Genomic DNA, 12,793 nt, shown 5'->3' with positions numbered 1-12,793 from the left:
CCCTCCTGGTAGGAATGTATATCCCCATACGTCACTAGCTCATGGACTCTTGCTAATTACATGAAAGAAATATATATATATATATAAACCAACAGGTCAGTAGGTCATTACTTTAAGGTTTTAAAGAACATAAGGAAATCAGTAGGACTTACTATATATGTCAGAGTTATCGGTCAGCATCCACACTTTAAAACAGCCATCCTTTCCTGTCGATACCAAAGTGGGAAAATCCTTCTCAGAATCGTCTCCATTAGAAAAGCAGAGAGAGGTGATTTGATCTGTGTGTGGCATGTTTATTGTGGTATTCAGGACAAAACTTAAGAGAAGAGGAAGATAAATTAGAAAGATTTTTTCTATGATACTAAAACACAGCATAAGGTCCCATATAAATAACCCAGTGTCATTATATATGAACTAATTTCCAATCCAGCAAGCAAAGCACAGTAATAAATAGTGCAAGGATTTCAAAGATAGCTTACAAACGTAAATAAGTGTAAATCTTTTATATTAGGAAACTGTATGCAGGTGATATTTTAAAGGATATTTCAGATTCTTTGTAGACAGGAGATATTGGATTTTTAAGTGTCTGGTACCCAACAGATTTAAATTGGGAGTTTGATATCAACTACCAGCCAAAATGATAGAATTTGTGACGTAAGTAATTGGTAAAAACTCAGTTAATTATAGCATAATTAACATTAACTATATATATTCTAGATACGCTAGATAGATGTAAATATGGTTGTATTATAAGTTTTTGTCCTGCAATTGGATAGGCTACTAATGCCCATCTGTAGATAGGATGTTATGTCCCGTTTTCAATATGTATTTTGGGGATACACTTGATTTTAAAAGTTCTGCAGATGTGTATTTGTCCTTAACTAAGTAATATTTATAATATTCTTGATGTACACTTGAGTATTATACTCATCAATATTTTTATTGATCTACTTATAAATTTCAATTTATATTCAGATTATTTGATGTGTATCTACCCTTAAATGCACTATTATTATGGGAACATATTGGGATTTTTGGTGATGTATACTAATATTATATATAAAAAAAAAAATCTAATATTTTGTATGTTTATCCAATTGCTATATATTTAACTCCATCCATATTAAGTCTTTATCCTGGGTTATATATACATGCATGTAAATAGACTGGTTATTTACCTTTAAATCTTTCTCTAAGCTTTCAAAAGGGTTAACTATGGGCCTTTTTGGACTTAACCAATAGGACTGTTTATTTTATTTTAAATTGTGTGACACCTGTGCAAACATTAGGTCTATGTTTACGGTGTAAGAACCGAAACCGGTCAGACTTGTTGCTGCCCTGCTTTCCCCTTAATGGTTTCTATGTATTTTATGATAAAGGATCGTTTTATTTTTCTGGATGTCTTATGGAACTTGTTTTTGATATTGTAAGGACTTTTAAAACGGCATACTAACCCACATGAAATAATGCAGAAAAACAAAACACGTGTCTTTAGAGAGTCCACAGCAAAGAAAGGACAACAATGAGACCACAGTTACCTTTGAGACTCGTCCTTATACTGCCATAGCTTTAGCTGCATTTCCCACTCCCCTTTCTCGCTCTCTGCTGCTTGCAACTCTTCCACAGTTGCTAACCAGTTGCCTTTGCTGCTAAACGCAACATTCACCAAGTCCAAGTACTGCAGCCCTGATTGGTGGATGTATTCCTGCTGCACAATGTCAAGCTGTAGAGACAAAAATACCAAGCTAGTAGAGATGACACCTACAGGCAAATCTGTTACATTATTTGTGTATAGCTTGACCAATATACAGTAATTAAAAAACACTGCGATTGTGGGTCACATTTTATATTTGATAACTTGTCGCATGTTACAAAGTTGCCCTTGCATTGTAGCCAACTCAATTACAGAAGATCTAGTGCCATTTGACTAAAGGGACATGGTAATGCAACAATGAAGTGTCTAATTCTTATAGAAATTGTATATATTTTTATTAGGGTCCCTTGCTAATTATGTTTTTAACCCCACAAGGGTAAAGCAATAACACACGTGAGCTCCGGAATAGGACATGGCTGGAGCATGCTGCTCCCAACTGCCTGACTATACAAGCTGAGTGCACGCTGCTCCCAACTGCCTGACTGTATCAGCTGAGTGCACGCTGCTTCCAACTGCCTGACTGTATCAGCTGAGTGCACGCTGCTTCCAACTGCCTGACTGTATCAGCTGAGTGCACGCTGCTTCCAACTGCCTGACTGTATCAGCTGAGTGCACGCTGCTTCCAACTGCCTGACTATAGCAGCTAAGTGCATGCTGCTCCCAACTGCCTGACTATAGCAGCTAAGTGCATGCTGCTCCCAACTGCCTGACTATAGCAGCTAAGTGCATGCTGCTCCCAACTGCCTGACTATAGCAGCTAAGTGCATGCTGCTCCCAACTGCCTGACTAATGCACAAATAACATGTGCTAATGAATTAAAAATGACCCTATAATCCAAATCAGTAAACAGTATGTAAGTAGGCATCTATGGACAAAATAAATATTTTACTGTAAGAAGCATGACCGTAATTCAAATTTTAAGCAATTTTCTAATTTACTCCTATTATAAAATTTTCTTAATTCTCTTGGTATCTTTATTTGAAATGCAAGAATAAGTTTAGATGCTGGCCCATTTTTGGTGCACAACCTGGGTTGTTCTTGCCGATTGGTGGATAAATTCATCCACCAATAAAAAAAGTGCTGTCCAGATGACTGAACCAAAAAAAAAAAAAAAAAAGCTTAGATGCCTTTTTCAAATAAAGATAGCAAGAGAACAAAGAAAATTGCTAATAAGAGTAAATTAGAAAGTTGCATGCTCTATCTGAATCAGGAAAGAAAAAAATAAGATTCAGTGTCCCTTTAAGGGTTAACCCTCTCTGTTCTGACAAGTGGCAATGTGCCTTCCATAGGATACAATAGGGATCACTGACTGACTAAAATTTGCCCACATCACCAGTGAACTGGGATCACAGCAAAAAATGATTTTCTGTTTAGTAGTGTGGTAACAGTTCAAATAATCGATATGTAAACTAAATTTCACTCTACACTCAGTAGATTTCTTACAAGTGAAAATCTCACAACTGAAAGGCTGGAGAGACAGGTAATGTGTCAAAAGGTGATGGAGGATAGTACTTTTAAAATTTGAAACTCCTGGTGATGTTTCCCCATTAAAATACAGGTTATACAGGTTACTCTCATAGAATGCCCAAAACCATCTATATATTTGCTATGTAAGTGATCACAAAAAACCCAAAAAAAACAACAACCTTATGAAAAATATAGGAGTTGTTAAATACTATATAATATGTATTTAAAGTCTATTCATTATTTAAAGAAAAATGGTTTTAACTTTTGGCGTGTTCTTTTCTTTTTAGAAAATAGATTTTGTGTATTGGATATTAATATCCCATACAAGACAGTAGTTGCGCTTTTTTTCATTCTACCAAACAGCGTCTTTTTTGGAATTGACAGCTTTTTAGTACCAAAGTGCAAAGCTGAAAAAAGTCCACTTTGGTGAAATGAAAAAGCTGCGGCTACGGGCTTCTATGGGATATAAATATCATTTCCATTACACCTTCACTGCTAGTGACGATACTGCTTTTAACACTCTGTCAGAAAAGTTATTATAACATTGCCTCCCACAAAGTATCGTAAAGCGCCTCTTGATGAGACTGTTTTCTGCTTTTTATAAAATGTTCACAGCCAATCTCGATCTCAAGACTGACCTCTTTTTAAAATATTTCCATTATCAGAATTCTTTTATCAATGGGGCCTATATGTGGGCTTTTTATAAAAAAAAAAAAAAAAAAAAAAAAAAAAAAGAACCTGGGACAAGCATAAAGCTATCCTACACACTAGATAAGTTTATACTTTTAGGAAATATCGAGCAGACTTACTGGGCCTATGGCTCTTATCTGCCGTCAATATCTATGTTTCTATGCAAGAACAATAACAACACATAGGCTACATTGGTGCTTAGTTGTGTCATCACATTGTCTTTCTGCGTTATTTAGAAAAATAGAGAGTAAAATTAAAGTTTTGGTTTTTAAGAAGATTTGAGAGGCTGGTGCCTTATTTTAATGTATGCTTTACTAGGAAGTTGTGATTCCTCTATACTGTGCCTCTGGTTTAAGTGCTGTTCATTGCTTGCTAATCAGGGATATGGTTTGATATGCTGCAGCTTTGTTGAGAAAACACTAAGTTGCGAGTGGACAACTTACATTGTATAGCTGTTTGTCATTATGCAGTGAATAAAACTGTAGGTGGCCAGGTTTGCCATTGAGAACTAAAGCTCTGCTTTTGGGATCAACAGTCAGGCCTGTCCTGACCTTTTCTCCTGTAATGGGAAAAATTAAAAGTAACAAGATTAGTGAAGAATCTTTGAAGAAGAAGAAAAAAAAAAAAAAAAAAAAGAAGTATCCGTAATCCCACTAAAGAAACTAGACATGGGCATTTGTTGTTTTCTTTTAACAAGGAATGCTGAATATGGGCGCTGGCAGCAGCAGCATTTGGCTCTTTTTGTAGCTGGATTTCTTCTTGTGAAAGTGCAACAAAATAAGATCTGAATTATCACAGATGTGTGTGTGCTGCATTTACACAAAGAAATCCACCTCTGAAAAAAAGAGCCGAATGCCGCTGCAAGTTGCCATATTCAGCATTCCTTGTTAAACAAAAACAAATCCACAGGAACCAAATATCAGTCAAGTTCATCTAGTTAAATTCTCTCCCTTAGGACGTAGCCTATATTTGTACTCTTATGCAAGACCTCTCACTAATAAAATGCCCCCGTCTCTAAAAATGTGATCTCAATACCTCTCAAGAAAGCACAATAAATAATATCTTGATCATGCTAGAGCATACACCAGGAGTTTAAATAAGCAAAAGAGAGGGTGCTCAAAGAGCCTGCATCTTTATTTAAAAACGACACACATATATAGCCAATCAGATTCTAAGGGCTACAAAAACTGATGTGACTGATTATTTCTTATCCAAATAATACATTTTACTTGGAATAACTACATTTCAGGAAAAAAAAACAAATGTTGTATAACAAATTATACAAATTGTCATACTGCAGTAATTTGTAAACGCATCACACAAATATACCCACTAACCTAAGGGTTAATTTACTATTTCTTTTTAAAAAAACTGCTTTACACAGATGCTTGTACGTCTATTGTTTTGCTCAATATGTATATAAAATGATTGTAATTGATTTCCCTATATTTTATTTCACCTTAAACCAGTAATATGAGACTGATGGTTATTTGATTATCTTGCTTATTCTAGATCTTGCATTATTCTGATATAGCAAAAGTTTGCTAACCAATGCATTGCCATTACTAATGCAAAAAATGGTATTATTGCTGACTGCAAAATAATTCATTTGTATTATGTGTACACTTTGCTAATAAATTGTATTTAAAGGGCCATGATACCCAAATATTGAAACACTTGAAAGTGATGCAGCATAGCTGTAAAAAGCTGACTAGAAAATATCACCTGAATATCTCTATGTAAAAAAGAAAGATATTTAACCTCAAAAATTCCTCAGTAGCCACATCCCATTGTAAAGGACTTCTAAGCAGCAAATCAGTATGTCTGTCCCTGGACAGCAAAAGAAGTAAGCTTAGGTGTACACTCATCTCATTTCCCTATTCAGTGTAAGGAAGTTTACTATGAAAACAGAATTTATGCTTACCTGATAAATTACTTTCTCCAACGGTGTGTCCGGTCCACGGCGTCATCCTTACTTGTGGGATATTCTCTTCCCCAACAGGAAATGGCAAAGAGTCCCAGCAAAGCTGGACACATGATCCCTCCTAGGCTCCGCCCACCCCAGTCATTCGACCGACGGACAGAAGGAAATATATATAGGAGAAACCATATGATACCGTGGTGACTGTAGTTAGAGAAAATAATTCATCAGACCTGATTAAAAAACCAGGGCGGGCCGTGGACCGGACACACCGTTGGAGAAAGTAATTTATCAGGTAAGCATAAATTCTGTTTTCTCCAACATTGGTGTGTCCGGTCCACGGCGTCATCCTTACTTGTGGGAACCAATACCAAAGCTTTAGGACACGGATGAAAGGGAGGGAGCAAATCAGGTCACCTAAATGGAAGGCACCACGGCTTGCAAAACCTTTCTCCCAAAAATAGCCTCCGAAGAAGCAAAAGTATCAAATTTGTAAAATTTGGCAAAAGTGTGCAGTGAAGACCAAGTCGCTGCCTTACATATCTGGTCAACAGAAGCCTCGTTCTTGAAGGCCCATGTGGAAGCCACAGCCCTAGTGGAGTGAGCTGTGATTCTTTCAGGAGGCTGCCGTCCGGCAGTCTCATAAGCCAATCGGATAATGCTTTTAAGCCAAAAGGAAAGAGAGGTAGAAGTCGCTTTTTGACCTCTCCTTTTACCAGAATAAACAACAAACAAGGAAGATGTTTGTCTGAAATCTTTAGTAGCCTCTAAATAGAATTTTAGAGCACGGACTACGTCCAAATTGTGTAACAAACGTTCCTTCTTTGAAACTGGATTCGGACACAAAGAAGGTACAACTATCTCTTGGTTAATATTTTTGTTGGAAACAACTTTCGGAAGAAAACCAGGCTTAGTACGCAAAACCACCTTATCTGCATGGAACACCAGATAGGGCGGAGAACACTGCAGAGCAGATAACTCTGAAACTCTTCTAGCAGAAGAAATTGCAACTAAAAACAAAACTTTCCAAGATAGTAACTTAATATCTATGGAATGTAAAGGTTCAAACGGAACCCCTTGAAGAACTGAAAGAACTAGATTTAGACTCCAGGGAGGAGTCAAAGGTCTGTAAACAGGCTTGATCCTAACCAGAGCCTGAACAAATGCTTGAACATCTGGCACGGCTGCCAGTCTTTTGTGAAGTAAAACAGATAAAGCAGAGATCTGTCCCTTTAGAGAACTTGCAGATAATCCTTTCTCCAAACCTTCTTGTAGAAAGGATAGAATCTTAGGAATTTTTATCTTGTTCCATGAGAATCCTTTAGATTCACACCAACAGATATATTTTTTCCATATTTTATGGTAAATTTTTCTAGTTACAGGCTTTCTAGCCTGAATCAGAGTATCTATTACAGAATCTGAAAACCCACGCTTTGATAAAATCAAGCGTTCAATCTCCAAGCCGTCAGTTGGAGGGAAACCAGATTCGGATGTTCGAATGGACCCTGAACAAGAAGGTCCTGTCTCAAAGGTAGCTTCCATGGTGGAGCCGATGACATTCACCAGGTCTGCATACCAAGTCCTGCGTGGCCACGCAGGAGCTATCAAGATCACCAAGGCCCTCTCCTGATTGATCCTGGCTACCAGCCTGGGGATGAGAGGAAACGGTGGGAATACATAAGCTAGGTTGAAGGTCCAAGGTGCTACTAGTGCATCTACTAGAGTCGCCTTGGGATCCCTGGATCTGGACCCGTAGCAAGGAACCTTGAAGTTCTGACGAGACGCCATCAGATCCATGTCTGGAATGCCCCATAATTGAGTTATTTGGGCAAAGATGACTCAGAAAATCCGCTTCCCAATTTTCCACTCCTGGGATGTGGATCGCAGACAAGTGGCAGGAGTGATCCTCCGCCCATTGAATTATCTTGGTCACTTCTTTCATCGCCAGGGAACTCCTTATTCCCCCCTGATGATTGATATATGCAACGGTCGTCATGTTGTCTGACTGAAACCTTATGAATTTGGCCTTTGCTAGTTGAGGCCAAGCTCTGAGAGCATTGAATATCGCTCTCAGTTCCAGAATGTTTATCGGGAGAAGAGACTCTTCCCGAGACCATAGACCCTGAGCTTTCAGGGATTCCCAGACCACGCCCCAGCCCACTAGGCTGGCGTCGGTCGTGACAATGACCCACTCTGGTCTGCTGAAGCTCATTTAAACACCAAAAAACTCTTAACCATCTCCGTGGAGATGTTGCCTGTGCAACGGCAAAGAGAATGACTGGGGTGGGCGGAGCCTAGGAGGGATCATGTGACCAGCTTTGCTGGGACTCTTTGCCATTTCCTGTTGGGGAAGAGAATATCCCACAAGTAAGGATGACGCCGTGGACCGGACACACCAATGTTGGAGAAATCTCATGAGATTACAGTGAGATAGTTCATGACCTCAGCACTGCTGATGCTAATTGGCTGCTGTTCATTTCTTCATTTTTTTTTTTTAACCTGCAGCTGAGCAACAGCTGAATTATATCGTTTTACACAGAACCTACTCTGCTGAGCTGAGGAAATTGTGAGGTAAAATATCTTCCTTTTTTACATAGAGATGCTCAGGTGATATTTTCTTGTCAGCTTTTTACAGTTATACTGCATCAGTTTCAAGTGATTTAGCCTATGAGTATTATGTCCCTTTAATTTATAACTGGCATTATCCTTATTATACTTTGGGGCATATAGAAAAATATGTTCTGTTTTATGATCATCCAGTGTGCTAATAAATGTGTTTATTCTAAGTTAGTACACACACTACCATTTCACATTGTTCCTTACAATAAGAGGTTATAATGCAATAGTCAGGACCCCAGCTGCCAAGACTTTATGTACACAAGTGCTGGAACTATGATCATTTTGATTAAACCAATAGCAAAAACCGATCAAAAATATAAAAGGAGGCATTAGTGAATCTCAAATTTACTAGCACCCTTTACTTCCGGGATAACATATTTAAATTTACAAGCCCTATAATGATCACACTTAGAGAAATGCCTTTGAATCTTAGGTGTTGTAGATATTAAAGCTGGGAAAGAAAGTATCACTGGTTAGGGTATTTTAGGCACTATTTAAGCTGTTGGTAAATAATAATAACCTGGCTTATATTTATGATTTAAAAGTTGTGTTTTATAATTATGCTTTCATACAACTTTATATACATGGAAGCTGATTTGCAAGAAAAGGAGGTATAGGACAAGGAAAGAAATTAAAAAGTATAAGCTTTTTAGTGTAGGGGTATAAGGGACATAAATAAGGTTAGTGAATGATATCTATGTTCAAAACATTTCTATACATCATAAGAGCTGCAAATAAAGCTACTTCAAAAGATGCAGAAATAAACTAGTGATATAGTAACTGGCATGTTCCCTGGTAAAGCATTGGGCTGCCCCAACTATTGCCCAAATAATGGCAAGCCTGAGGCATTAAAAAGGTTTACACACAATTGATCAGGCTAACTATTAGGACATAGTTTTTGAGGTAGAATATTTATTTAAACATTTGATACTTTACCCTTGGCCAGTTAATACACAGTGACCAAGTGCAAATAGAGCAACTCATTCATATGTATGAAGTTGATGTCCTATGGAACTGTTCATGACACTCATGGGGCCTTTTATCCAAAAAGGTGTAAAATGACTTCTGAACAACATAACATTATTATTTAGATATCAGTAGGACGATTACTTTCAGCAGGAATATCTCATTTTTGTTTGATTTTCATTGTTCAATTGAATTGTATTTCTCTTGTACAGTAAATAACACAGAAATTAAACATACCTTTTACAAGCCCTTGGATTATTTTTGAAACCTGCAAATTGGCGTGTATGATTGATATCTCTGACAAAAGAAAAAAGTAAAATTTACACACAGTTACATTTATTAGTATAAAGTTTAAAATTAAAGAGACATAAAGCTCCAACAAGAGAATGCTCTAAAGGAAAGAGAGGAACAAAAAAAAAAATTAAAGGTTGCCAGTTCTGAGCTGAACATGGATGGGGATAGGCAGTTACAGGCTATTCATGAACTCCTGGCCCTGAAATGACCATGTGTTAAATCCCTTTGTGGGGGTTAAACAAATAGGTATAGGCAAGCAAATTGAAAAACATAATTTATGTAAGAACTTACCTGATAAATTCATTTCTTTCATATTGGCAAGAGTCCATGAGCTAGTGACGTATGGGATATACATTCCTACCAGGAAGGGCAAAGTTTCCCAAACCTCAAAATGCCTATAAATACACCCCCCACCAAACCCACAATTCAGTTTAACGAATAGCCAAGAAGTGGGGTGATGAGAAAGGAGCGAAAGCATCAACAAGGAATTGGAATAATTGTGCTTTATACAAAAAAATCATAACCACCACAAAAAGGGTGGGCCTCATGGACTCTTGCCAATATGAAAAAAAATAATTTATCAGGTAAGTTCTTACATAAATTATGTTTTCTTTCATGTAATTGGCAAGAGTCCATGAGCTAGTGACGTATGGGATAGCAAATACCCAAGATGTGAAACTCCACGCAAGAGTCACTAGAGAGGGAGGGATGAAAATAAAGACAGCCAATTCCGCTGAAAAATTAATCCACAACCCAAATCAAAAGTTTTAATCTTTATAATGAAAAAAACAAATTATAAGCAGAAGAATCAAACTGAAACAGCTGCCTGAAGTACTTTTCCACCAAAGACTGCTTCTGAAGAAGAGAAAACATCAAAATGGTAGAATTTAGTAAAGGTATACAAAGAAGACCAAGTTGCTGCTTTGCAAATCTGATCAACAGAAGCTTCATTCTTAAAAGCCCAGGAAGTAGAAACTGACCTAGTAGAATGAGCCGTAATCCTCTGAGGCGGGGATTTACCCGACTCCAAATAAGCATGATGAATCAAAAGCTTTAACCAAGATGCCAAAGAAATGGCAGAAGCCTTCTGACCTTTCCTAGAACCAGAAAAGATAACAAATAGACTAGAAGTCTTTCTGAAATCTTTAGTAGCTTCAACATAATATTTCAAAGCTCTTACCACATCCAAACAATGTAAAGATCTCTCCAGAGAATTCTTAGGATTAGGACACAACGAAAGGACAACAATTTCTCTACTAATGTTGTTGGAATTCACAACTTTAGGTAGAAATTTAAATGAAGTCCGCAAAACCGCCTTATCCTGATGAAAAATCAGAAAAGGAGACTCACAAGAAAGAGCAGATAATTCAGAAACTCTTCTAGCAGAAGAGATAGCCAAAAGGAACAATACTTTCCAGGAAAGTAATTTAATGTCCAAAGAATGCATAGGCTCAAACGGAGGAGCCTGTAAAGCCCTCAAAACCAAATTAAGACTCCAAGGAGGAGAAATTGGCTTAATGACAGGCTTGATACGAACCAAAGCCTGAACAAAACAATGAATATCAGGAAGACTAGCAATCTTTCTGTGAAACAGAACAGAAAGAGCAGAGATTTGTCCTTTCAAGGAACTTGCAGACAAACCCTTATCTAAACCATCCTGAACAAACTGTAAAATCCTAGGAATTCTAAAAGAATGCCAAGAGAATTTATGAGAAGAACACCATGAAATGTAAGTCTTCCAAACTCAGTAATAAATCTTTCTAGACACAGATTTGCGAGCCTGCAACATAGTATTAATCACTGAGTCAGAGAAACCTCTATGACTAAGCACTAGGCGTTCAATCTCCATACCTTCAAATTTAATGATTTGAGATCCTGATGGAAAAAAGGACCTTGAGATAGAAGGTCTGGCCTTAACGGAAGTGGCCAAGGTAGGCAACTGGACATCCGAACAAGATCCGCATACCAAAACCTGTGTGGCCATGCTGGAGCCACTAAAAGTACAAATGAACGCTCCATTATGATTTTGGAAATCACTCTTGGAAGAAGAACTAGAGGCGGAAAGAGATAAGCAGGTTGATAATTCCAAGGAAGTGACGACGCATCCACTGCTTCCGCCTGAGGATCCCTGGACAGATACCTGGGAAGTTTCCTGTTTAGATGAGAAGCCATCAGATCTATTTCTGGAAGCCCCCACATCTGAACAATCTGAAGAAACACATCTGGGTGAAGAGACCATTCTCCCGGATGTAAGGTCTGGCGACTGAGATAATCTGCTTCCCAATTGTCTATACCTGGGATATGGACCGCAGGGATTAGACAGGAACTGGATTCCGCCCATGCAAGTATCCAAGATACTTCTTTCATAGCTAGAGGACTGTGAGTCCCACCTTGATGATTGACATACGCCACGGTTGTGACATTCTCTGTCTGAAAACAAATAAACGATTCTTTCTTCAGAAGAGGCCAAAACTGAAGAGCTCTGAGAATTGCACGGAGTTCCAAAATATTGATTGGTAATCTCGCCTCTTGAGATTTCCAAACCCTCTGCGCTGTCAGAGATCCCCAGACAGCTCCCCAACCTGAAAGACTCGCATCTGTTGTGATCACAGTCCAGGTTGGACGAACAAAAGAGGCCCCCTGAACTAAACGATGGTGATCTAACCACCAAGTCAGAGAAAGTCGAATATTGGGATTTAAGGATATTGATTGTGATATCCTTGTATAATCCCTGCACCATTGGCTCAGCATACAAAGCTGAAGCGGTCTCATGTGAAAACTAGCAAAGGGGATCGCGTCCGATGCTGCAGTCATGAGGCCTAAAACCTCCATGCACATAGCTACTGAAGGGAATGATTGAAACCGAAGGTTCCGACAAGCTGAAACCAATTTCAGACGTCTTTTGTCTGTTAGAGACAAAGTCATGGATACTGAAACTATTTGGAATCCTAAAAAAGTTACCCTTGTTTGAGGAATCAAGGAACTTTTTGGTAAATTGATCCTCCAACCATGTTCTTGAAGAAACAACACTAGTTGATTTGTGTGAGATTCTGCAGAATGTATAGACTGAGCAAGTACCAAGATATCGTCCAAATAAGGAAACACCGCAATACCCCGCTCTCTGATTACAGACAGTAGGGCACCGAGAACCTTTGAAAAGATCCTTGGAGCTGTTGCTAGGC

General features: G+C 38.2%; 1 protein-coding gene across 1 annotated transcript in view; it reads right to left on the bottom strand.

Moving 5' to 3' along the window:
- Positions 1-12,793, bottom strand: part of WDR75 (WD repeat domain 75) — a gene marked incomplete in the record, with an annotated part of 145,005 nt that overhangs the window by 65,781 nt on the left and 66,431 nt on the right. Inside the window, 4 exon segments of the mRNA XM_053698601.1 lie at positions 153-316; positions 1,539-1,723; positions 4,255-4,370; positions 9,555-9,614. Of these exon segments, the coding sequence (XP_053554576.1) occupies positions 153-316; positions 1,539-1,723; positions 4,255-4,370; positions 9,555-9,614 (525 nt within the window).

The sequence above is a fragment of the Bombina bombina genome, chromosome 1, assembly GCF_027579735.1.
Source record: "Bombina bombina isolate aBomBom1 chromosome 1, aBomBom1.pri, whole genome shotgun sequence".
In the NCBI taxonomy this organism is placed as follows: Eukaryota; Metazoa; Chordata; class Amphibia; order Anura; family Bombinatoridae; genus Bombina; species Bombina bombina.
Note: the sequence above shows the minus strand (reverse complement) of the source record. Positions and strands in the feature narration are given on the sequence as shown.